At 42.9% G+C, this 27,810-nt stretch overlaps 1 protein-coding gene across 4 annotated transcripts; it reads left to right on the top strand.

The window, feature by feature from the left end:
• Window positions 1-33: 33 nt before the first annotated feature.
• On the top strand, window positions 34-27,810 carry LOC135522486 (inactive serine protease 35-like). 4 transcript variants are annotated; one of them, XM_064948783.1, is made up of 3 exons: window positions 21,656-21,673; window positions 22,035-22,224; window positions 25,252-27,810. In XM_064948783.1, exon 3 carries the CDS (start codon window positions 25,271-25,273, stop codon window positions 26,555-26,557), a length of 1,287 nt encoding a protein of 428 aa, XP_064804855.1. In that variant the 5' UTR covers window positions 21,656-21,673; window positions 22,035-22,224; window positions 25,252-25,270; the 3' UTR covers window positions 26,558-27,810. The 4 variants fall into 4 exon arrangements, with proteins under 4 accessions (XP_064804854.1, XP_064804853.1, XP_064804855.1 ...); XM_064948782.1 differs by lacking the exons at window positions 21,656-21,673; window positions 22,035-22,224 and adding an exon at window positions 34-122; XM_064948781.1 differs by lacking the exons at window positions 21,656-21,673; window positions 22,035-22,224 and adding an exon at window positions 20,402-20,735.

The raw sequence follows: 27,810 nt of genomic DNA, 5'->3' as shown, positions 1-27,810 counted from the left end.
ACCCTGAACTCTGTTGTGAACACAGGTCAACAAGTGGATGCGCCGGTGAATGCTCTCCCAATGACAACACAGAACGATGAGCACGAGCGCAACGGATCAGTCTACCTACCGTGAGGAATGAAGTTAGTCTACATTCATTAACAACAATACTATTTTATTGCTAGGATAAGACTCCTTCACACCTCAATGCAACTATTTACTTGTATTTAATACATTTCAAATGCATGTGATAATTTTATGATTAATTAATGTTCTATTCCATACAGAAAAGAGCTAGCAATGTTATAAGTAATTTAATTTGAGTGAATATTGGCTTTTATAGTAGGAGCACTTACAGTGGGGCAAAAAAGTTTTTAGTCAGCCACCAATTGTGCAAGTTCTCCAATTTAAAAAGATGAGGCCTGTAATTTTCATCATAGGTACACTTCAACTATGACAGACAAAATGAGGGAAAAAAATCCAGAAAATCACATTGTAGGATTTTTAATGAATTTATTGGCAAATTATGGTGGAAAATAAGTGCTATTGTGTTATTGTCCATTAGTTTCCTCCAATTAGGGAGGAGTAATAGGGTTAGGGGAAAATAATGAAGGAAAATATATTTTAAAAATATATACACTACCGTTCAAAAGTTTGGTCACTTAGAAATGTCCTTGATTTTTTAAAGAGAAAATGTTGGTCCATTACAATAACATCAAATTGATCAGAAATACAGTGTAGATGTTGTAAATTACTATTGTAGCTGGAAATGGCTGGTTTAAAAAAAAATTGAATATCTGCATAGGCGAACAGAGGCCCATTATCAGCAACCATCACTCCTGTGTTCCAATGGCACATTGTGTTAGCTAATCCAAGTTTATGATTTTAAAAGGCTAATTGATCATTAGAAAACCCTTTTGCAATTATGTTAGCATAGCTGAAAACTGTTGTGCTGATTAAAGAAGAAATCACATTGGCCTTCTTTAGACGAGTTGAGTATCTGGAGCATCAGCATTTGTGGGTTTGATTACAGACTCAAAATGGCCAGAAACAAAGGCCTTTCCTCTGAAACTCGTCAGTCTATTCTTGTTCTTTGAAATTAAAGCTATTCCATGTGAGAAATTGCCAAGAAATTGCCAAAAACAAGAACATTTCTAAGTGACCCCAAACATTTGAACAGTAGTGTGTGTATATATATATACATATATACACACTACTGTTCAAACATTTATATTCATATATATACAGTACCAGTCAAAGGGACAAAGTTCCACCGATCTAATGTCTATTGCTTGTGTTTCTTGGCTCAAGAAAGTATCTCTTATTATTGTTGTCCTTTTAGTAGTGGTTTCTTTGCAGCAATTCGACCATGAATGTAACGGCGTTCTTCGTTTGTTGAAAGAAAGTCGGACCGAAATGCAGCGCGTTGGTTACTCCTGTTCTTTAATGGAACAAATGACGATACACGAAACAACTATTAAATACAAAAAAACAACAAAACGGAACGTGAAACCTATTACAGCCTATCTGGTGAACACTACACAGAGACAGGAACAATCACCCAAAGTGAAAACCAGGCTACCTAAATACGGTTCCCAATCAGAGACAACGAGAATCACCTGACTCTGATTGAGAACCGCCTCAGGCAGCCAAGCCTATACAACACCCCTACTCAGCCGCAATCCCAAATACTACAAACCCCAATACGAAAATACAATACATAAACCCATGTCACACCCTTGCCTAACCAAATATATAACGAAAACACAAAATACAATGACCAAGGCGTGACAATGAAGGCCTGATTCACGCAGTCTCCTTTGAACATTTGATGTTGAGATGTGTCTGTTACTTGAACTCTGTGAAGCAATTATTTGGGCTTTAATTTCTGAGGCTGGTAACTCTAATGAACTTATCCTCTGCAGCTGAGGTAACTCTGGGTCTTCCTTTCCTGTCGCGGTCCTCATGAGAGCCAGTTTCGTCATAGCGCTGGATGGTTTTTGCAACTGCACATGACGATACTGTAAAGGTCTTGAAATTGTCTGCATTGACTGACCTTCATGTCTTAAAGTAATGGTGGACTGTCGTTTCTCTTGTTTTTTGATCTGTTCTTGCCATAATATGGACTTTGTCTTTTACCAAATAGGGTTATCTTCTGTTTATCACCACTGTCTTTTCATAACACAACTGATTGGCTCAAACCCCTTAAGAAGGAAAGAAATTCCATAAGTTAACTTTTAACAAGGCACACCTGTTAATTGAAATGCATTCCAGGTGACTACCTCATGGAGCTGGTTGAGAGAATGCCAAGAGTGTGCAAAGCTGTCATCAAAGCAATGGGTAGCTACTTTGATGAATCTCAAAATATATATATTTTTTGTTTAACACTTTTTTGGTTACTACATGATTCCATATGTGTTATTTCATAGTGTTGGGTACATTATATTCTACAATGTAGAAAATAGTAAAAATAAAGAAAAACCCTTGAATGAGTAGGTGTGTCCAAATTTTGAATGGTACTGTATGTACACTTTGAATGCAGTTTAGATATTATTTTACCTTGGTTTCTTACCAGGGTTAGGGTTAATTCCAGTTAAATCCCTGTAAAGACCTGGAGACAAGAAGCAAGTACAGGGAGTAAACATTTAATGGAAAATGGATATCAAACAAAACAAGAACAGCGTCTGGACAGGGGAACAAAACAACATTATGACAATAATGCTGACACAGTGAACAAATCTGAGGAACACACAGATATAGAGGGGGCAATCAACAATGTGCAGGAGTCCAGGTAAGTCCAATGGGCGCTGATGAGTGTAATGATGGTGACAGGTGTGCGTAATGAAGGGCAGCCTGGCACCCTCGAGCACCAGATAGGGGGAGTGGGAGCATGAAACACTGTTTATTTTCAGCCATATTCCTAGACCTCTTTCCATGGTTAAATGCGGTGGTTCGCGCTTTCAGAAACCACTGTTTCTGGTTAGGGTAGGTTTTAATAGTCACAGTGGGTAAACATCTCCAATGCACTTCTTTATAAACTCATTCACTGAGTCAGCATATAGATTGATGTTGTTATCGGATGCTAACCGGAACATATGCCAGTCCGCCAGATCAAAACAATCTTGAAAGCAAGGATTCTGATTTGTCAGACCAGCGTTGAATTGTTCTAGTCACTGGTACATCCTGTTTGAGTTTCTGCCTATAAGACAGTAGGAGCAAGATGGCGTCGTGGTCGGATTTGCCGAAGGGAGGGCGGGGGAGGACTTTGTATGCTTTGAGGAAGTTAGAGTAGCAGTGATCGAGTGTATTTCCCCCGTGCGTAGTGCAATCAATATGCTGATATAATTTAGGTAACCTTGTTCTCAAATTTGCTTTGTTAAAATCCCCAGCTACAATAAATGCAGCCTCAAGATATATGGTTTCCAGATGGCATAGAGTCCAGTGAAGTTCCGTGAGGGCCGTCTTGGTGTCTGCTTGAAGGTGAATGTACACAGCTGTGATGATAACTGAATAGAGTTCTCTTGGTAGGTAATATGGCCGGAATTTGATTGTTAGGAATTCTAGGTCAGGTCAGCAGAAGGACTTGAATTCCTGTATGTTGTTATGATTACACCATGAGTAATTAATCATGAAGCGTACACCTCAGCCCTTCCTCTTCCCAGAGAGGTGTTTATATCTGTCGGCACGATGTATGGAGAAGCCCGGTGGATGAACCGATTACGACAACATATCCCGAGAGAGCCATGTTTCTACGAAACAGAGAATTTTATAATCTTTTATGTCTCTCTGGAAGGCAACACTTGCTTGAATTTCATCTACCTTGTTGTCAAGAGACTGGACATTGGCGAGTAGTATACTCGCCAACTGAGGAACAGACATATATAGAGGGGGCAATCAACAACGTGAAGGAGTCCAGGTGAGTCCAATGAACACTGATGCGTATAATGATGGTGACAGTTGTGCGTAATGAAGGGCAGCCTGGCGCCCTTGAGCACCAGAGAGGGGGAGCGGGAGCAGGTGTGACAATTCCAGTCAATTCAGGAAATACTGGAATTGAAATGGAATTCATACCAACCCTGTTTCTTAAAAAAATAAATGGAATTAACCCAAACCCTGGTAAGAACCCAAGGTTAAAAAACTAAAAACTGCATTCACAGTGTTATACAGGATTAGGCAATATGGCACATAGGCTACATGTGGTGTTAATGGCCATTACCTGTTAACTAACTGTGGTGTTGCAGTAGTCTCGGAAACCCACACCTGAAACTGGAACAATGGTAGATCGTAGTAGATCGAGGCAACCCGTCTGTCTAGAGAGACTAGTGTTGCAGGATTAGGGAAGTGGTCAGTTCCACTTTGCACACTGAATCACTCCTGCGCCATTTACATGTTCCTAAATAATTTCATGGCTTTATCATCTGATTTAATAGCATAGCCCTATTCCATACTGTACATCTTTTTATGTTCATAGTGCTTGCCTCTAGAGTAAGTCTTTACTCTCCCTTATTAGTCCAATTCGTTTTACAATCACATTTAAGACAAGACATCAAGAGAGGTTCAAAATGTGCAAGAATGAAACCAGATAAGTCCTTTGTGTCAGCACTCATATTGTCTCTGCAATGATGACAGGCTGTCGTCCTTCTGTTTCTACTTGCTTGTGCCTGTTCAGCTGTAACATATTGCTGTCCATAAAATTGAGATAAGGAAAGATTATGTGGGTTGTGGATGTGCATGTGAAGCTGTTCTATCTGGACCTTGATCCGTGCTGGTGCATGCTTGTGTGTATGAAGACATGGAGAGACACAGAGATATACTGACAGAGTGAGAGAGAGGTCAGCTAGAGTAATTGAAGGCCAGCTGAACAACAGTGCGGCTGGCTGGCACTTAACTTTGTGCTGACTCACAGATCAAACAGTCAGGTAGAGTCTGCTGCTGATTCACTGTGACTGACTGCAGGCCTGGCTGGCAGTTTGTCCTCCTTGGCCCTGAGTCAGCGCTACAGAGCTCTGCTGCCTGCCTACTGGAAGAGGAGGGCCGAACACGCCCCCATTCACATCGACAGAGTTCCTTGGTGTCCACATCACCAACAAACTATCATGGAGCCAAACACACCAAGAAAGTCGTGAAGAGGGCACGACAATGCCTTTTCCCCCTCAAGAGACTGAAAAGACTTGTCATTGTCACGACTTCTACCAAAGGTAGTTCCTCTCCCTGTTCGGGCGGCACTCGATGGTCGGCATCGCCGGTCTACTATCCATCACTGATCCCTTTTTCCTTTTCTGTTTGTTTTGTCTTTGGTTCGTTTTTCACACCTGGTTTCATTTGTGTTCATTTCTGTCTGTGTGTATATATTTACCCTGTTGCCTGCCTAGGTTTGTGCGGGATTATTCTTTCATTGTGATGTGCTCGGTGAGGTTATGCCATTCTTTGTTTTCACGGATTCATAAGAGTGTTATTGTCGGAACTTTGTTTGTTCCTCCGTGCGTTTGTACGGGTTCTCTGTTGTTGAGGGCGTTGTACTTTTTTGATTGTGCCATACCTGTGTTGGTGGACTTGCCAATTAAAGTACACTTCTCAAACATCTCTGCTCTCCTGCGCCTGACTCCTTCACCAACCTCCTAAATGCAACATTATCACAGTCATGGGTCCCCAGATCCTCAATAAGTTCTACAGCTGCACCATCGGGAGCAGCCTGACCAGTTGCTTCACCGCCTGGTATGGCAACTGCTCGGCCTCCGACCGTAAGGCGCTACAGATGGTAGTGCGTACATCCCAGTACATCACTGGGGCCAAGCTTCCTGCCATCCAGGACCTATATACTAGGCGGTGTCAGAGGAAGGCCCAAACATTTATCAAAGACTTCGGTCACCCAAGTCATAGACCAGGGCTGTCCAACACTCTTCCTGGAGATCTACCATCCTGTGGGTTTTCAGTCCTATACTGTCACGATAGTTTCCAATTTTCAGGAACCACTTCCACCGACCAAATCAACATGTTGGTTAGAGAGGGGGGAAGGAGCTGATCACAGTGCTGGATATGACCTACAGAAAGTTGTACACATCTGGTGATAAAGCACTGGTGGCAGGGATCCCTTGTTGTGTGTGGTTTGAAGAAAGAGAGATAGAGGGAGCTAAAAAATAGAGGAAGACTTGGAGTTTTAGAGGGGTAGTGCATGTACAGCATAGGTCTTGGAGGCATGGGGCCAGGCAGAGGCTGGGTTGGTGTGTACCGATATAAAAATAAACAAACAACAACAACCAAGCTAAGGCCAAAGGTCACCTTTTAAGCATTAATATGTTATCAGGCTCTCTGACCTTGTGATCTTCGGGTAAATGGATGTTCCTGGTCAAATAACATACTGTACATGACATGGTCACTCACTCTACATTACACTGCACAAGCCTCATACCTGAGTAAATACCCTTGTAAAAGCTAGTACATTCACATATCAATAACTTTAATTGTTTTTCCTCACTCATTTATATTTTCCAGGAAAACTGAGTTGAATTGAGAGGTAAATACTGTGTATCTGTCTCGAAACCGGTTCAAGCTTTCCATATAATTACCTGTGAATAATGCTTATCTAATGGCCACAATCCTGGTTTAGATTTATCCACGCCTTAAGCCTTTGTTGACAGAGCATTTCCTGCAATAACAAAAAAGTTGTTTAAACTTAAGTTGTCAGGTTTTTGATAACGGTCTGTTTGTCCCATCAAGGCGTTATAATGACAGACTCTCTGATTTAAATACACTTGCCATACGTAGCCTGTATTTGAGTGAAAAATATGAACTCCATTCACATACAACAAGTAGCTCAGTTTCTTCTGTGCGATGTGTTTTACCCTTTAAGGCACTACTAACAGGAGAGGGATGAACTGAGACGAGTGAAATTACAGAGGATCAGAATGTCTGCTCAAACAGGATTACCGCACTTCCTCCACACACTGTATCTCAACAGCAACATCTGGTCACACTTCCATAGCTGGGGGCTGATGGTAAAGGATTTATTCACAGACACGCTTATTATGTATGATTACAGCCAGACTGTCAGGAATGAGGAAACCTACCAGGCCTGGATTTACACCTGCCAATGCAAACGATGCATACAGTAAGAGTTCATAGCATGAAAAAAAAAGACCACCAGAAATGCATGGAATGGCTCGGTTTCAGATCCGCCAGATCCCCTGGCGGAAATGACTTTGGTCCGTTTTAACAGGCTGACATCCACATTGTGAAGTTCACTGGTGTGAGTGAGAAAGGTACAAAGGAGGAGAAATATGAAAACAGCTCTGGTGGTTTGGGGTGTAGGATGAGGGCTGAGTGGGTGTGTCTGCACCGGGAGTGACTGTTGGAGAGATTTGGATAGGGGAAATAGGGCTGTTGGGGTATGGTGTTGAATGTCAAAAGGGCTTCAAAAGTTCAGTGAAAATTCCCAAGGTCAGGGAGTAGGATGAGCAATAGCTATAGACTAACTCTCTCAGGTGTGTTAACCGGCTTTAGTCCTCTAAAGTGTAGCACCCCCCCCGCCTTTTCTCATTGACCACAGCTTTAGGACATATAGTGATGTCAGTTTATGTGTGTGTATTCTGCCTCGTATGCCTAGCTCCATGTACTACACCTGTTCAGTGTCCTGGAATGGGCCCACAGATACGCACATACTACGTAACATAACTTCCTTCTCTTAGTTAAAGCCATCCATCCCTAAAAATACCTGAGATCTATAATGTACTTCCAGCAATCTGAACTTTTACCCCAAAATTATGATCGATGCCAGAATAAGAAACACATTTCTTCCCTCTGGGTGTGTTTATTAAAACCTAATTGTTTTTCGGTTCCAGATCCGAACACACACAACGGTACTTCTGGGTTTGGCAGGTTGAGAGCCTCCCTATGGAGGAAATGGGTGGATGTTTTTGAGTGTGTCCTGTGGGACAGTGCCCTTCCGGATCTGTAGCCATGCAGCTCTTACCACCAGCACTTTGGCTCTGGCTAAGATATCATACAACTGGCCCTGTGTGGCCTACGGGCCCACTTACCACCAGCCTCCTATTCAATGGGGCCTTTCACTGATCATGGGAATTAATGACCAAGTGTTTGAGCCCAGGGATATTTGAGGGATGTTGAAACTAAGAATAACATAACTATAAGAAATCTTGAAACTGCAGAGTTACTTTCTTGCTTTCTTGCAATGAGTTGGGTTGCAATGTAGGTATAGAGCAAAGAGGAGTCTGATCATATAAAGGCTAGTTTGATTTAAGGTCCGGTTCAACATTTCCACAGAAAAGCATTCCCGAGCCTATGATTTAATGAACTATTTGAACAGGTTTATCAACTGCTTTCTTTCTTTTAGCAGTGTGTGTGTGTGTGTGTGTGTGTGTGTGTGTGTGTGTGTGTGTGTGTGTGTGTGTGCGTGTGTGCGTGTGTGCGCGTTTGCTTCAACAAAAACCCTTTCTTCTACAGGGCAAAGGACATTGATTTACATAGTGGGGTGGTGTTTGTATAACCTTTTTGACCTCAAGGAATAGGTGTGTTAATGTGTGTGTGTCTGTGTGTGTTTTTGAGTGTGAGTGCATGTGTGAGTGTGTTCATGTACTGTATGTGTGAGTGTGTGTGCACACTCGTCTGCTTAATTTACTCAAACGTAAATATAAAATGTGTGTGACAGGGCTGCTTGTTATTGAGTTGGATACTCTCACTAAGCGTGTAAACAATGTCCGGGCTTCAGAGAGCAACTATGCACAACTTCTGAGCTCATCAAATAACTTTTTTTTATTTTGTAGCCCTTTTTTTACCCCTTTCTTCTCCCCAATTTCATGGTATCCAATTGGTAGTAGATATAGTCTTGTCTCATCGCTGCAACTCCCGCACGGACTCGGGAGAGGCGAAGGTTGAGAGCCATGCGTTCTCCGAAACACAACCCAAACTAACCACACTGCTTCTTGACACAATGCACATCCAACCTGGAAGCCAGCCGCACCAATGTGTCGGAGGAGACACCGTACACCTGGCGACCTGGTTAGCGTGCACTGCGCCCGGCCCGACACAGGAGTCGCTAGTGCGCGATGAAACAAGGATATCCCTGCTGGCCAAACCCTCCCTAACCTGGACAACGCTGGGCCAATTGTCGCGACCGGCTGCGACAAAGCCTAGGCTCGAAACCCAGATGCGATGCAGTGCCTTAGACCACTGTGCCACCCGGGAGGCCCCTCTCAACAAATAACTTAATCCGCCGACTCCTCTCTTCTCCCATCAACTGTCTCGAGTGCTGGCTGGCTGCACAAATCTCTAAAGAAACCACCTCCTCTGTCCAAGTCTTCACTATAAACAAGAGGCCTGTCAGCCTGACTAGATGTCCCACGTCAGCTTGTTTGTCTCAGCGTGTATAAATTGATTCATGGATTGTTGTTTGTACAGTCCTTGAGGGTGTGATAAGGCTTGACTGTAGAATAACAATATACGGAATTTACAGTATTTGACTAAACTAGTGTGTGTGTGTGTGTGTGTGTGTGTGTGTGTGTGTGTGTGTGTGTGTGTGTGTGTGTGTGTGTGTGTGTGTGTGTACCTTGTTGTGTGTGAATCTTATTGGCTTGCCATGATAAGACATAAGGTTTTGTATATACTGCAAAAATGCTACATTGGATTTGGGGGGTTTGTGTGGAGCACGCTTGAACTGTTCAACTGCACTGAGTATGTTGGCACTGGGACCAGAGATGATGGGGGAGGACATTTCTTCACTGTAACAGGGCTGATTGCACCAAACCACTTTGATGGCGAGAGCGATATCAGTGCCTTGCTCAGTAGGACACAGCCAAAGCATGTTCTGTATGCAGTATAATGAGGCTTCTGTGTGAGAAATCATTGAAACAACAAAGTCAGGGCCCTTAAATGGCTCAGCAGCAGAGGACCAAAGACATCCTGTTTCTAGGCCGCCCATTTCTGTGGGCTGAAACTCTTAGCAGCTTTTCCTGTGAAACGTCAGAAGTTATGATTACTGTACACAAGTTACAATCTCAATCAAGGAGGCTTTATACCTTAGATGTCCAAAGTTTAGAACAGTGTCTTACTCATGAGCAGGGGAATTTGCTCTCCTCCTTACTCTTTTTTCTCTCAATGGTGATATTCATTAGGGATGACCTTGGTTGTAGCCAGGTTGCTTCAGGTGGAGATATGGGATGTGGAATGTGCATGTGTGGTGTGAGAGATTTGAGTGATCCATTTACAGTGAGCTCCAAAAAAGTATTGGGACAGTGACATTTTTTGTTGTTTTAGCTCTGTACTCCAGCACTTTGGATTTGAAATGATACAACGACTATGAGGTTAAAGTGCAGACACATGACCCCCCCAAATAAAAAAATGCTAAACTCCTCTGTTATTGTAATATGTTAGGTTAGCAGGTCTTGGGGATATGATATTTGTGCGTCTAACTTTGTCACTCATCATTATTCACGATTATCAGTAATCATACTAGCATCCACGTTAATGTAGAAGTGTTTAGAAAACATATTCTATTCTTATTTACTAAAAAGGTGACTCCAAAATGACACAATACATTATTTACCATTTATTTCTATTGGGCATAAAATAATATGAAACACAACCAAAACTAACAGCAAATGCATCCAACAAATGTATAGATTCACAAGCTTGATGTAATCCTTGCGTGCTTTGAGTATGGGACCAAATACTTACCTTTTTAATAGTGAATTTGTCCCAATACTTTTGGTCCCCTAAAATGGGGGGGATTATGTACACAAAGTGCATAATTACTAAACGGTTCACCCAATATGGATGAAAATACCCTCAAATTAAAGCTGACAGTCTTCACTTTAACCTCAGTCATTGTATCATTTCAAATCCAAAGTGATGGAGTACCGAGCCAAAACAACACGTGTTACTGTCCCAGTACTTTTGGAGCTCGCTGTACATGTGCATGTAAAAGTAGGGACATACAGCGCATTTGGGAAAGCATTCAGACTCCTTGACTTTTTCCACATTTTGTTACAGGTTTATTCTAAAATGAATTAATAATTGTTTTCCTCATCAATCTACACACAATACCCCATAATGACCAAACAAAAACAGGTTTAGAATTTTTTGTTGTTGCAGAAAACTGAGATTTTACATAAGTATTCCAACCCTTTACTCAGTACTTTGTTGAAGCACCTTTGGCAGCGATTACAGCCTCAATTCTTCTTGGGTATGATGCTACAAGCTTGGCACACTTGTATTTGAGAAATGTCTCCCATTCTTCTCTGTATCAAGGCACAAAGCAAGACCCAAATGCAGACACAGGAGGCAGATGTTTGGAGTCATACAATGTTTATTAATCCAAAGAGGTAGGCAAGAGAATGGTATGTGGACAGGCAAAAAGGTCAAAACCAGATCAGAGTCCAGGAGATACAGAGTGGCAGACAGGCTCGTGATCAAGGCAGGCAGAATAGTCAGGCAGGTGGGTACAGAGTCCAGAAACAGGTAAGGGTCAAAACCGTGAGGACTAGAAAAAGGAGAATAGCAAAAAGCAGGAGAAGCAGCAGAACGGGAAAAACGCTTGTTGACTTGGAAACATACAAGACGAACTGGCACAGAGAGACAGGAATCACAGGGATGAATACACTGGAGAAAACAAGCGACACCTGGAGGGGGTGGGGACAATAACGAGGACAGGTGAAACAGATCAGGGTGTGACACTGAAGATCCTTTCAAGCTCTCAGCATGGATGGGGAGCGTCGCTGCACAGCTATTTTCAGGTCTCTCCAGAGATATTAGATCGGGTTCTAGTCCGGGCTCTGGCTGGGCCACATCAGGACATTCAGAGACTTGTCCCGAAGCCACTCCTGCGTTGTCTTGGCTGTGTGCTTAGGGTCATTGTCCTGTTGGAAGGTGAACCTTCGACCCCACTGAACCTTCGTCCCGAGCGCTCTGAAGCAGGTTTAGATCAAGGATCTCTCTGTACTTTGCTCCATTCATCTTTCCCTCGATCCTGACTAGTCTCCCAGTCCCTGCCGCTGAAAAAACATCCCCACAGCATGATGCTGCCACCACCATACTTCACCGTATGAATGGCGCCAGGTTTCCTCCAGATGTGACACTTGGCATTCAGGCCAAAGAAAACAGAAAATCTTGTTTTTCATGGTCGGAGAGTCCTTTAGGTGTCTTTTGGAAAACTCCAAGTGGGTTCTTGGTCACCTCCCTGACCAAGGCCCTTCTCCCCCAATTACTCAGTTTGGCTGGGCGGCTAGCTCTAGAAAGAGTCTTGGTGGTTCCAAACTTCTTCCATTTAAGAATGATGGAGGTCACTGTGTTCTTGGGGACCTTCAATATTGCAGAAATGATTTTTGGTACCCTTCCCCAGATCTGTGTCTCGACACAATCCTGTCTCGGAGCTCTACTAAAAATTCCTTCAACCTCATAGTTGTTGTTTTTTTCTCTGACATGCGCTGTCAACTGTGTACTTTATATAGACTGGCCTTTCCGAATTAAGCCCAATCAATTGAATTTACCACAGGTGGACACCAATCAATTTTCGAGTCTCATACTAAAGGGTACTTAATGTAAATATGGTGTTCAGTTTTTTATTTGTAAGAAATTTGAAAAAATGTCTGAAAACCTGTTTTTGCTTTGACATTATGGGATATTGGGTATAGATTGATGAGGAACATTTTTTATTGAATCCATTTTATAATAAGGCTGTAATGTAACAAAATGTGGAAAAATGGAAGGGGTTAGAATACTTTCCGAATGCACTGTACAAACACACAAACAAACAGACACAAACATTCCACTGACACTCACACTTGAGTGAATTACAGTAAACTTTATGACTTGTTGAAATATCAGGTGGTGGCCTCATTCACCAGCATACTGCCTGCCCTCCAGGACACCTACACCACCCGATGTTACAGGAAGGCCATAAAGATCATCAAGGACATCAACCACCCGAGCCACTGCCTGTTCACCCCGCTATCATCCAGAAGGCGAGGTCAGTACAGGTGCATCAAAGCTGGGACCGAGAGACTGAAAAACAGCTTCTATCTCAAGGCCATCAGACTGTTAAACAGCCACCACTAACATTGAGTGGCTGCTGCCAACACACTGACACTGAATCAACTCCAGCCACTTTAATAATGGGAATTGATGGGAAATGATGTAAATATATCACTAGCCACTTTAAACAATGCTACCTTATATAATGTTACTTACCCTACATTATGAATCTCATATGCATACGTATATACTGTACTCTATATCATCGACTGCATCCTTATGTAATACATGTATCACTAGCCACTTTAACTATGCCACTTTGTTTACATACTCATCTCATATGTATATACTGTACTCGATACCATCTACTGTATCTTGCCTATGCTGCTCTGTACCATCACTCATTCATATATCCTTATGTACATATTCTTTATCCCCTTACACTGTGTATAAGACAGTAGTTTAGGAATTGTTAGTTAGATTACTTGTTGGTTATTACTGCATTGTCGGAACTAGAAGCACAAGCATTTCGCTACACTCGCATTAACAGCTGCTAACCATGTGTATGTGACAAATAAAATTTGATTTGATTTGATTTGAAGCTCATCAGGGACCTCCGCCTCCTGAGCTACAGCCTGTTCACTCCGCTACCGCTAGCTGGCCTCTGCCCAGTACCCTGCCCTGAACTTTAGTCACTGTCACTAGCCAGCTACCGTCTGGTTACTCAATCAACCCTGAACCTTGGAGACTGCTGCCTATATACAGTGCCTTGCGAAAGTATTCGGCCCCCTTGAACTTTGCGACCTTTTGCCACATTTCAGGCTTCAAACATAAAGATATAAAACTGTATTTTTTTGTGAAGAATCAACAACAAGTGGGACACAATCATGAAGTGGAACGACATTTATTGGATATTTCAAACTTTTTTAACAAATCAAAAACTGAAAGATTGGGCGTGCAAAATTATTCAGTTTGATCTAAGTGGGACCTTTCACCTTTGGGACCTTTGTCCCATAAGTGTGCGCGTGTGTGTGTGTGTATGTGTGTGTCTGTGAGCACTCATGACATATGTTCATGTATACAAGCACATAGGTAATCCAAATGAGTGTAACCATACTAAACAGATCAGGTGGATGGAATGGGTCTGGCTTTCAGGCTCTCAGGTTCACTGGTCAGGGCCATAGGTGTCCCTATAGGACTGAATGTGTAACAAGAAGTCCGAATATTACCCCACCCATACACTATAACAACCTATGACTGTCATGGCAACCATTTCAATGTGAGATAAAGAAACATAGTAACTTTTCTGTTTTCAGTCCAAAGTCCAAGGCCATGAATGTGGTGTGAGAGAGGCTCTAAGTGGAAAAACAGTGAGTGATATTGCTGGTTATGTTTAGGGTCTGCAGGGTGCATAGACAGGCTTTTGTGCCTCGGAACACCCTTGCAGGAAGTCCTCCTTCTGCATTCAGAAGATCCAGGGCATTCTAGGGAGTTTAGTGAGCACAACGTTTAGGTGATACCTGACGGTGTATGTTTTAGACGAAGGAGCCAGTGTCCAGTTTCAACATAATAAATCACTATGAATCACTAAGACCTAAGACACTAACATCCAACTGTCCTCTTTCTGTACAGGGGGTATAGAGATGAACTGCAGGGGACATGGAGGCATATTTCTTTGTTTTCAGTTTAGAGGTGAAGTACGGGGTACTGATTTACTGCTTTGATTCAAACAATAATATCCTCACCAACTATGACTTCGGTCTATTACATAGGCAGACCACACCAATAAACCATCTCAGGAGGCAGAAATGACCCAGCCTTCGCTGCCACACGCTTTATTTGGCCATTTAGCCACTCTCGACAATTCACACTGAACACAGACTGCCATTGATCAGCAGGGCCTCTAAAGTTGAACCTCTCTCGCTATCGCTTTTGTCACGGTTTTCTATAGGTGAAAGAGAGTCAGACCAAAATGCGGCGTGGCTATTGCGATCCATGTTTAATGAAAACTGAAGACAAAAAACAATAAACGTAAGAAGAAAACCGAAACAGCCTAATACTGGTGCAAACTAACACACGACAGACCTAAGGACAGGAAAAGGAACAGGAACAATCACCCACCAAAACCCAACACCAAACAGGCTACCTAAATATGGTTCCCAATCAGAGACAATGACTAACACCTGCCTCTGATTGAGAACCATATCAGGCCAAACACAGAAACCGACAAACTAGACACACAACATAGAATGCCCATTCAGATCACACCCTGACCAAACAAAACATATAAACATACAAAGCAAAGTATGGTCAGGGTGTGACAGCTTTCTCCATTTAACTCTCTCTTCCAGCCTCTCGCTCGCGCAATCTTTCTCTCTCGCTCTCTCCCTCTCTATTGCACTCTCTCTCAACATTGACCCTTATCAACCTGTCTCTCTCACACACACATGGAGGAGGGGCTGACGTGCTCTACAATGTTTGTCAGAGCATCAGGGAGCGTAAGCCTACTCAAGGTGAGTGACAATGTGACTACATGTGGATCAGTTTCCAAGTGACATCCTATTATCCACTCAGTCAGCATGGACCGAATATGTATTGTTGTACCTCCCTTTTCTCTCCATTGAACATATTCTTTCCATTTCTCTTTTCTTGGCTCCTTGGGGCTTTGCCAATCGCCACTGCATTCCCATCTGCCTCTGGCCCTGGGCTGACCTCACAGGTCCATAGACAAAGTGCTGACATGCTTAGCTATTCCAACACTCAACTTTGAACACATACATCTCTCAATCTGGAATTAGTTGCTAGCTCATCATCACAATGTCCAAGTCCACTATGATACACACATTCTTGAGAAGAAAATACAGGACATTTATTTCCATCAACACATTTTCTTCTAAGGCTATCGAACTATTGGTTTAGGGAATACTATTGTAAGGCTATTGAACTATACTGGAAATACTGCTATAAGCTAAAACGAATCATGTTGATTAAATGTATAATTGTAAGGCAACCTGATGCATTAGGATTATAAGTTTGCTCAACATTTAGGCATATACAGTAGAAGTCGGTAGTTTACATACACCTTTACTAAATACATTTAAACTCAGTTTTTCACAATTACTGACATTTAATCCTAGTAAACATTTCCCTGTCTTAGGTCAGTTAGGATCACCGATTTATTTTAAGAATGTGAAATGTCAGAATAATAGTAGAGAGAATTATTTATTTCAGCTTTTATTTCTTTGATCACATTCCCAGTGGGTCAGAAGTTTACATACACTTAATTAGTATTTGGTAGCATTGCCTTTAAATTGTTTAACTTCGGTCAAACGTTTCAGGTAGCCTTCCACAAGCTTCCCACAATAAGTTCCTCCTGACAGAACTGATGAAACTGAGTCAGGTTTGTAGGCCTCCTTGCTCGCACATGCTCTTTCAGTTCTGCCCACAAATTTTCTATAGGATTGAGGTCAGGGCTTTGTGATGGCCACTCCAATACCTGGACTGTGTTGTCTTTAAGCCGTTTTGCCACAACTTTGGAAGTATGCTTGAGGTCATTGTCCATTTGGAAGACCCATCTGTGACGAAGCTTTAACTTCCTGACTAATGTCTTGAGATGTTGCTTCAATATATCCAGATAATTTTCCTACCTCATGATGCCAACTATTTTGTGAAGTGTACCAGTCCCTCCTGCAGAAAAGCACCCCCACGACATGATGCTGCCACCCCCGTGCTTCACGGTTAGGGTGGTGTTCTTCGGCTTGCAATTCTCCTTCTTTTTCCTCCAAACTTAATGATGGTCATTATGGCCAAACAGTTCTATTGTTGTTTCATCAGACCAGAGGACATTTCTTCAAAAAGCACAATATTTGTCCCGATGTGCAGTTGCAAACTGTAGTCTGGCTTTTTTATGGCGGTTTTGGAGCTGTGGCTTCTTCCTTGCTGAGCGGTCTTTCAGGTTATGTTGATATAGGACTCATTTTACTGTGGATATAGATATTTTTATACATGTTTCCTCCAGCATCTTTACAAGGTCCTTTTGCTGTTGTTCTGAGATTGATTTGCACTTTTCACACCAAAGTACGTTCATCTCTAGTAGACAGAACGCATCTCCTTCCTGAGCAGTATGACAGCTGTGTGGTCCCAAGGTGTTTATACTTGCGTATTATTGTTTGTACAGATGAACGTGGTACCTTAAGGCGTTTGGAAATTTCTCCCAAGGATGAACTAGACTTGTGGAGGTCTACAGTTATTTTTCTAAGGTCTTGGCTGATTCCTTTTGATTTTCCCATGATATCAAACAAAGAGACACAGAGTTTGAAGGTCGGCCTTGAAATACATCCACAGGTACACCTCCAATTGACTCAGATGATGTCAATTAGCCTATCAGAAGCTTCTAAAGCCATGACATAGTTTTCTGGAATTGTCCAAGCTGTTTAAAGGCACAGTCAACATTGTGTATGTATACTTCTGACCCACTGGAATTGTGATACAGTGAATTATAAGTGAACTAATCTATCTGTAAACAATTATTGGAAAAATGACTTGTGTCATGCACAAAGTAGATGTCCTAACCGACTTGCCAAAACTATAGTTTGTTAACAAGAAATTTGTGGAGTGGTTGAAAAATGAGTTTTAATAACTCCAACCTAAGTGTATGTAAACTTCTGACTTCAACTGTAGCTGAACCATCAACATTCTCAAGTTCAATTGTATTTTGTATTCAATTGTTCACTTTGAATTTGCTTGAGTGAACATACAATTCAACTTGAGAATGTATTCTACCTTATTTGCATATTTCCCAGTGTAAGATTACTCTTTATGACAATACAGTACATATATCACAAGGCCTTTCTTTGAGGGCCCAGTTACACCCCAACGCAGTGGTCTGAAACTCCTGATTTACTGGCCACATCAAGCTTGCAAGTCACATTGTGATGGCTTATGAACTCAGCAAAAAAAGAAATGTCCCTTTTTCAGGACCCTGTTGGTCAAAGATCATTCGTAAAAATCCAAATAACTTTAAGGATCTTCATTGTAAAGAGTTCAAACACTGTTTCCCATGTTTGTTCAATGAACCACAAACAATTAATGAACATGCACCTGTGGAACGGTCGTTAAGATACTAACCGCTTACAGATGGTAGGCAATTAAGGTCACAGTTAAGAAAACTTAGGACACTAGAGGCCTTTCAGCTAACTCTGAAAAACACCAAAAGAAAGATGCCAGGGTCCCTGCTCATCTGCGTGAATGTGCCTTAGGCATGCTGCAAGGAGGCATGAGGACTGCAGATGTGGCCAGGGCAATAAATTGCAATGTCCGTACTATGAGATGCCTAAGACAGCGCTACCGGGAGGCTGGTCCTACAGCCGATTATCCTCGCAGTGGCAGACCACGAGTAACCATACCTGCACAGGATCGGTACATCCAAACATCACACCTGCGGAACAGGTACATGATGGCAACAACAACTGCCCGAGTTACACCAGGAATGCACAATCCCTCCATCAGTGCTCAAACTGTCCACAATAGGCTGAGAGAGGCTGGACTGAGGGCTTGTAGGCCTGTTGTAAGTTAGACATCACCAGCAACAACGTTGCCTATGGGCACACCCACCGTCGCTGGACCAGACAGGACTGGCAAAAGTGCTCTTCACTGACGATTCGCAGTTTTGTCTCACCAGGGGTGATGGTCGGATTCGCGTTTATCGTCGAAGGAATGAGCGTTGCACATAGGCTTATACTCTGGAGCGGGACCGATTTGGAGGTGGAGGGTCCGTCATGGTCTGGGCGGTGTGTTACAGCATCATTGGAATGAGCTAGTTGTCATTGCAGTCGATCTCAACGCTGTGCGTTACAGGGAAGACATCCTCCTCCCTCATGTGGTACCCTTCCTGCAGGCTCATCCTGACATGACCCTCCAGCTTGACCATGCCACCATGGCGCCATACTGCTCGTTCTGTACATGATTTCCTGCAAGACAGGAATGTCAGTGTTCTGCCATGACCAGCGAAGAGCCTGGATCTCAATCCCATTGAGCACGTCTGGAACCTGTTGGATCGGAGGGTGAGGGCTAGGGCAATTCCCCCCAGAAACGTCTGGGAACTTGCAGGTGCCTTGGTGGAAGAGTGGGGTAACATCTCACAGCAAGAATTGGCAAATCTGGTGCAGTCCATGAGGAGGAGATGCACTGCAGTACTTAATGCAGCTGGTAGCCACACCAGATACTACCTGTTATTCAATTTCTGTTAGTCACATGTCTGTGGAACTTGTTCAGTTTATGTCTCAGTTGTTGAATCTTGTTATGTTCATACAAATATTTACACATGTTAAGTTTGCTGAAAATAAATGAAGTTGACAGTGAGAGGACATTTCTTTAAAATGAGTTTATTTGATCATTTAATAAGCAATACAACCACACATGGATAATACATGATTTTAAATGTATTATCCATGTGTGGTTGTATTGCTTATTAAATGAGGACGACACAAGAAAGTTTGAAAGAATTACTCCATTTTTAAACCTATATTGTGCTTTTCAAAGAATCTCAAAATGCCTAAAATGTAAAACAACAAACAACCATTTTTTATTTAATTAGGCAAGTCAGTTAAGAACAAATTCTTACTTACAAGGGCGGCCTACCCCGGCCAAACTTGGACAATGCTGGGTCAATTGTGCACCGCCCTATGGGACTCCCAATCACGGATGGATGTGACACCCCTTGCACTAAGACCACTGCGCCACTAAGGGAGCCCATTTTAAATTATGGAGATTGAATGTCTCAGTCGGCTTCAGGATGAAGTTGAGACAGTTTGAGCTGGAAAGGTAGTAGAGGTTCAGTGGAGGTTCAGTGGAGGTTCAGTGGAGGTTCAGTGGAGGGGGCATCGATGGGACAGCCGAGGAGAAACAAAGACAGTCTAAAAATAGACAGGCCCGGAGCTCTTCAACAATGGACCACACCTGCTTCTCTGAATGGTCAGTCACTTCATTGGAGCCACTCCTCAGGTACTGGTCCTCTATAGCCAAGATTATATCACCCACCTGGGTGATGCCATGGCTGCTGAAAAGTGCACGAAAAGCCACCACATCTTGTCAGTGGTTAGGAGCATTCCCTGAACAGTCTCTGAACTTCCTCTGCTACCTCTGGACACAGCATGCAGTCCTTTGTGTTATACACATTAAATAACAAACCGCATTATTTGAATCTATCAGATTCTAGAGCAGTGACTTATGTAGCATTATATTCTACTGTTATTAGCAGGCTGCCATTGCATAGTTTCTGGAACTTTCCAGCCCTATCCAGCTTGCTCTCGCATGCTCAGTAGCCACGCCTCCAGATAGCATCTAGCCCTTGATCATGACTCTTAGTTCCATTACATTATACATAAGAGTAATTGGACGAAGGCGTTTTCTGTAGGGTGAGAATTGTTAGGATCCTGACGCTCGGTTTGAACATTAACATGCATCGCTTGCAGTACAATTTTGGAAGCATAAGAACCCCATCTTTGATATCAGCGTGAAGTCAATTTCAAAAACCAAAAGGTTAAATTGATACACAACTTGATAGGGTTAGTGTTACCACACGGCAATATCTCTGTTACATCGCTTGTTACCGGAATAACCGACTGAAGACAAGAGGCAACCCCCTGTGCTAATTAACTATCTAACGTGCTCTGAACACCTGTGTGTAAGCATAACTCAGGAAGTGTAGCGGAAGTGTAGTTTCATCAGATGGAGGCACCCATAGCCTTGTGGATCTGTGCAAAACTGCTACAGTAAGTGTATCTTTTTTCTTCTTTCTTGCTGATGAAAAGATAAGGGACATACGTTTTGAAAGCCGTATCACAAGCGATGATTATTGATGTTTCTAAACATTAAAACACAGTGTCGAGTTTGTATTTCACAAGGCAGTCGTGGGCAAAGGTTTGTGACTTTGTGAAAATCTGTATTTTTTCAGCTTTAGCTAACTTACTTGCCACTTATTTCATGTGTTTTCTTTCTTCACAGACTCCATATTTGGTGTGTGTATTGTTTCCTGGAAGGGGTGGCTGAACTAACACTTTGGCTCAGCTTACCCAACTCTTCCCTACAGTGTTCTCTTCCATTACATTCATTTGTAATTCCACTCAACAATGTTTTTATACATTCAGATTACTGTGAGCAAAGTTTGTTGAGTTCACACTTTAGCTCAATTTCTTGTCCTTCTTGAAGTCCACCCAACTCACAGAATAACGCTGATTAAGCAATTGGTTAAGTTAAGTTAACTTTTTTTTACAGTACATGGACAGTCAATTGTGGCAGAGGAGGCTGGTGGGAGGCGCTAGAGGAGGACGGCTCATTGTCCTGACTGGAATGGAATTAATGGAATGGAGTCAAACATGTGGTTTCCATATGTTTGATGTTTCCATTTATTCCATTCCAGTCTTTACAATGAGCCTATCTTCACATAGCTCCTCAAACCAGCCTCCTCTGATTAGTGTGGGTAGTTCCCTTTATCTTTACACGTGATGCATGTGTGGACAGACGCAGATCCAAGTGAAGCACATCCTCCCTATAAAACTGGAAACGAGCACCGATTAATTTGCTCTGCATCCCGTTGGACAGTTCGCTTCACTATTCTAGGCATGTTTTCCTGAATAGTGCATACAGCGCAAAGACCCCCTGCCAGTGTGTTTATCACTTCATCGAGCACAGAGACAAGTGCAGCAGATGTGTGAGTTCAGACAGGCGACAATGAAAACAGTCTGCGAGGGCCATTCTGGGCTCCCTGGAACTAATTCCAGTCCCCGGTCGAATGAAAGCTCCATTGAATAAAGTGTACAAAATGACACTGAAATGTAATAGGTATTTCATAGGGCGCAACAGCAGGCGCAACAGCATCTCATGAGCGCACCATCCCATTGACGACCACATAGGACTGTTGGGTTGCATAGACTGACAAATACTCACTCATTCAATCCTTCCAGCCTTTTTAGCCGAACCGGCTGGTCACTCCCATGTAGGCCTATGTAAACAGATTTGTCGCAAGTGAAAAAAATATTTTTCAGTCCTTTCTTCCCTCCTCCCTCTCTCAGCATCAAGCGCAGCCAGCACGGAGGGCTCTGGCTGCTGCGACTTTCTCTCAGCCTCTTTGGTGCAAATGCGATGAGGAGAAGGGGACTTTCGTCCACTGTTAAGAAGACGTCTTAGATGCTATAGCAGTTTCTTTCTGGAAATAAAAAAGTGATTTGCGGAATTGTCATATCAATCATCGAATGAAAGCAGGTATGGAGTTCCAGAGCCTTTTGTTTATTTTGTTGATGGAATTAGTTTTGTTGATCTAATTAGTCATTGAGACAACAATATGGATGGAATACATGACAGTTTGTTTTTTACATGAAAATGTGTTAGGTTAATTAATTAACTAATTTTATTTTATTCTTGTTTCGTTTTTAGGCTACAATCTTATATTTATATTTTTCCCATAGAGTTCCTACAAATAAAATATTTATATATAGTAACATAAAACAATTATTTATAATGCACATCATTTATTTAACCTTGAGATTAGAAACCTATTTTGCGAGGTTATTATGGATTTTTATATTATTCGACAACTCATGGCTTTTTGAAAACCAATAGTTGATCTCATTTTCCCTTTGCAAGATAGGTTGTGCGAGTCTAAAGTTATTAGCAAAAACATATTTGCATTACAATTACTGCAGTTAGTGCTACTTTAGGACCCAGAGGACACCCTTGCTTGCAGTGATTTTTATTGTATCGACATTTTTCCACTTTGATTTTCGATTATATTTTCCCATAACAATCCGAATTATGAATTAATGAAATTAGCGCGCGAGAGAGATTGCATTCTAGCACCATCTTTTGGTGGCCGTGCGCGGGATTCTTTCGACCACGGGTTGGAGTGGAAAATGGTGTATGGGATGGAGTTTTAGAGATTATACTGTAATGGAAAATCACTCAGTTAAACGCAGGCCTTCTTTAACAGAAAATTATACTGGCAACGTATCAGTTTCCACTCTATCCTCAGTAATTTCACTTTCTGTTGAATTTGTCTTATTTCTTGGTCTGGGAAAACGTGTCTTGTTGGCCAGAAACCTGGGTCAAATTCCTGACATCCCATTTCTAATGCATTGAGTCATTCTAATGTCATGTTTTATATTCTACTTTGTTTTATTTCGGGATAAGGTTGGTTTGAAGATGTATGGCGTTGTGTACATGGCTATCCCATCCACAGTTGACCGATTTGATTTGTAGACAAAAACTGAGGCCAATACATCAGAATACTCAGGTGTCAAGTCCTACCATTGACAGAACTGCATTAAGATTACATAACCTGGCATTATACATGCTATTCTGGGATAGGTCATGTGTGACCTTTGCCCTTACAGTAGTCATACCACTTGTCTGAAACAGGCAGGGCATATGGTTTGCTACATGAGGTGGAAGAAGGATAACACCCCTGTGAGAGGTGTGGTTGGATAATGCCAAACTGGCCTGGTCCCCTGTAACCTATGGTTGGTGATGCAACAGCACATCCTTTGATGGGATTATTTCTTCATCCGTCCATCGTGCAACGCCTGGCGGCTTTTCACTTTCACACTGCCTAGCATCTGATTGAATGGGAATGCAAGGAAGACACCTGGCCACCAACGCTCGCCCCTCCCTCACAGGCTCGGCCTCCAGCTGGAAGGTCAGATGTTAGCCAGTATGCCAAAGGCTATTAAGGCTCTTCAAACATGCTGGATGAATGTGGGGTGGGGCGGCGCGGCAGAGTAGCCTAGTGGTTAGAGTGTTGGACTAGTAACCAAAAGGTTGCCAGTTCAAATCCCCGAGCTGACAAGGTACAAATCTGTCGTTCTGCCCCTGAACAAGAAAGTTAACTCACTGTTCCAAGGATGTCGTTGAAAATAAGAATTTGTTCTTAACTGACTTGCCTAGTTAAAAAAAGGTACAATAAAAAAATGTACTCCAATCAGTTTTTCTCACTTTACCTCTATCCCACCCCAACATTGTTTGAAATGCTTGTTGGATTTATACTACTGCACCACTTCACTACAGCACTACTGCTTAGGCCCCTTTATGAAATGCACTGTAGCTCAAATGACTTCCCCTGTTCTATTCTCTGTATAGAATTGCGGTTGAGCTACATCTACGCAACTGCTGACAAAGGGCTATTTCTCTGCTCAGTTGTGAAGTGATGGTCTGTTGAATGAATAAAATTCCCTGAATTAAAATTTCCTCCACAGCTATCAGCCCAGTTTGGCCACAGTCTAAACTCTCATCTTGTGTGATGTCATGTTGGCCTACGTCTTCAAACTGTGGGTGGAATGAAGCAGAGAGCAGCATAGACTCAGAGAGAAACCAGATATGGCCATTACTGACAGCTAAAAGCTAACCATATGGCTAAGCTCCAAGCCACCATCTCAGTACAGTCAGAGCCCCCGGGATGGCCCTCTCCTCCTCCTCTCTTCCTCACTGGCCACAGCCTCCACTCAGCCTCAGGCTCTCAAATCTCCTCTCAACCACACAGCTTCTATGTTAACACAATGAAATGCTATGATTTCTTGAGAGACCGTTGGTTATTCTGTTTGTTATATTTTAATCGTTTCCATATTAAGATGCTGCTACCCCTTCTTTTTGTTGATATGAGCATTTTAAAGATGGTTGTGTCCGGGAAAAAAAAACGGTGCTAGAAAACAAGGAGTGCTCTTGTGTCTTTTGTTAGCCACAGACACTTTCAGCCCAATTTTTTGACAGCTTTTTTTCTCAGTGCTCTGAATTTGCAACTGTGAGACTTTCATTTTCTGGGTTACATTGCCCTCCTGTGGATGTGGCACGCTGGTGCTGGATGTATTTTGGGGAAGGGGGGGATTTGAACTCATATCTTTGTCTGATTATGTTTCTTTCAGAGTTAGACTTATAAAAAATACCCTCCAAATGAAATGCCATCCCATCCCAGCTGAAAAGTTTGACCAACAACAGATGGATGCCTCAAACTGTAAATTGACAACAGGGGTTTCTGTAACAACCACATGAAAATGTGTTTTATTAGAACGTTTTTACTAACCCACAGATTTGGTTGCCTATACTGCTTGTGTCTGTATGTTGTGGGAGTAGTGTAGCAAGCAAATTTTGGTCTCTTTCCGTCTATTCTATTCAATAGAGACATATGAAGCCATGTAAAAAGCCCTTCATGCATGTTGACAAAGCGTTGACAGCACACTGTCTTTGCACCACAGCGTTCTCTACCATCGCTTATAATGTGTCTTTCTCTCCTCTCCCCTCCAGAGCCAGGCCCATCTGTGCAATGGTCCCCGTACCCCTGTGTCTCCTGCTCTCAGTGACGTTGCTGGCCGTGGTGGTGGCTGTAGAAGCCCATGAGGCCACAGGAGGAGATGATGAGTATACCTGGCCGCAGTGGAAGGTGCCACTGGTGAGGAACAGGAGGACGGTGGCCCTTAGCAGCCCCGGCTTCACAGCCAAACCTCAGGGAGAGCTGAATGGAACCTGTGGGATTGAGTGCCAGCGTCGCCTCCCCGACCCCTCTCTGGCTGACCTGGAGGAGTTCCTGTCCTATGAGACGGTGTACGAGAACGGAACGCGCACCCTGACCTCTGTGTCTGTGCAGGGCCTCAACGAGGTCAACGCTTGGCCTGCTGGGAACTCCTCCTCTTCCTCCAAGTCACGCCGCAGACGGGAGGTCTATGGCACAGACACCCGCTTCAGCATCGCTGACAAGCAGTTCTCCACTAAGTACCCCTTCTCCACCTCCGTCAAGATCTCCACGGGCTGCTCTGGTGTCCTGTTATCCCCCAAACACGTCCTAACGGCCGCTCACTGCATCCACGACGGACAGGACTACGTGAGCGGAGCACAGAAGCTACGCGTGGGCATCCTCAAGGAGAAATCCCGGCGTGGGAAAGGAGGGAAGGGGAAGAGAGGACGGGGTAAAGGCAAGAGGAGGAAAGAAGAAGACAAGGAAGAAAATGAGAAAGAAGAGAAAGATGGAGGGAATGAGAGGAAAGGAAGGAAAGGGAGAGACAGAAAGAGCCGCAGTCGTCGCAGCGCAGAGGTGGAGAAGCCATCCTTCCGGTGGACCAGAGTGAAGCAGACCCAGGTCCCTAAAGGCTGGATCAAAGGCGGGGCATCGGACGGTGTGGCGGCTGACTACGACTATGCCGTGCTGGAGCTGAAGAAGGCCCAGAAGGTCAAGCACATGGACCTGGGCGTCATCCCTTCGGTCAAGAAGCTGCCCGCCGGCAGAATCCACTTCTCAGGCTTTGACGACGACCGGCCCGGCAACTTGGTGTACCGCTTCTGCTCGGTGTCGGAGGAGTCCAAAGACCTGCTGTATCAGTACTGTGATGCCAAGCCCGGCTCCAGCGGCTCCGGGGTCTACATCCGCCTCAAAGAGCCCGGCAAGAAGAAATGGAAGAGGAAGATCATCGGGGTGTTCTCGGGTCATCAGTGGGTGGATGTCAACGGCAATGGGGCGCAGCAGGATTACAATGTGGCGGTGAGGATTACGCCCCTCAAGTATGCCCAGATCTGTTACTGGGTCCATGGGGACTCCAGCGAGTGCCGGGACGCCTGAGGGACACACAACATGCCACAACACCCCTCCACCCTCCTCCCTCCATCACCAACGAACCAGGGACCTTCCCGACTGCCTCTCCTCTGTCTTCTTCTATATTACCTCCTGTGCTTCCCACTGGCAACTGGCACAGATTGCCTCATCACAGCATTCATCACACACAAGCGGCCATACAGACTCACTGTTGTTGATTACAGGAACTCGTCAACAGATCAAAGAGAACTATGGCTGTTCTGCCTTGTCTAATTTATTTAATTATTAAAAAGCAAAATTTCTAGAAATGTATGAATATCATGATTATATATTGACAGGTCCTACTAGGTCTGTGTTTATGCTAATGGGAATATTTTGACAGATTTTTAGGTTTGACCAATTTTGATAAAATGTTGTATATTCAGCTGTTTCAGGGGAGCGATGCTTGTTATTTCATATATTCCAGGCAGGTTAGTGAACGCGGAGACGTTAACATTTTCAAATGTGTTCCCTTTTCTTGCAAAAGGAACAAGAACGTTTGCATTGGCTTTGGTGAACGACCCAGAAAAAAGCTACATTTTTTCGGAGAAATTAACATTTGAGTATATTAAAGAGGTTATAACTGTCTTTTTTCCTAAATATTTTCTAAATCAACATACTGGTGTTTAAAAGAGTGTATATCTAGCTCTTTGAGTTTTCTGTAATGTCCCTTTTTGTAAAACTACCTTTTCTTATACGAGTATGTTTCTATGACTAAATAGTGAAAGGTTCCAGAGGGATCCTGGATAAAACATGATTGTTTTCAGTCCTACCGTTCGTTCTTTTTTTACTCTAGCGGTGCATTCAAATGTGGTTTCATTGCCATGCACATAAACATGATGGTGCTTATTCAGAGACTTGGTGCTAATTTAATTCACATGAAATTGTACACTTTGGGGAGACCTATCGGAATATATTTTTGATAGCCTAGTACAGTAACTATGTATTTAATTTGAGGCGACACAGTGGGTTTGATGTAACAGAGCTTTCAGATTAAACAATTATTTCAATATTCAGTTTCCCATTAGATTCATGTAATTTGAAGGGTAGTGGTGATGCCATAACAAATGCCATAACGTTATTTGATGAAAACAATCATCATTCTAAAGGGTTCATGTTGATGAATCTTGTTTATTATGTGCCACAATTTATACGAGTTTGCCATTGATGACAACATACATTAAATGAATAACATTTCACCATGATTGAAAAAACAACAATTAAACCAAGATTACAACTTG

Source organism: Oncorhynchus masou, chromosome 30 (genome assembly GCF_036934945.1).
Source record: "Oncorhynchus masou masou isolate Uvic2021 chromosome 30, UVic_Omas_1.1, whole genome shotgun sequence".
NCBI lineage: Eukaryota > Metazoa > Chordata > Actinopteri > Salmoniformes > Salmonidae > Oncorhynchus > Oncorhynchus masou.
Note: the sequence above shows the minus strand (reverse complement) of the source record. Positions and strands in the feature narration are given on the sequence as shown.

Coding starts and splice junctions, on each gene's coding strand:
- LOC135522486 (XM_064948781.1), top strand. CDS start 20,692: ATGGAGGCACCCATAGCCTTGTGGATCTGTGCAAAACTGCTACA. Junction 20,736..25,251: donor ATCTGTGCAAAACTGCTACA/GTAAGTGTATCT, acceptor TCTCCCCTCCAG/AGCCAGGCCCATCTGTGCAA.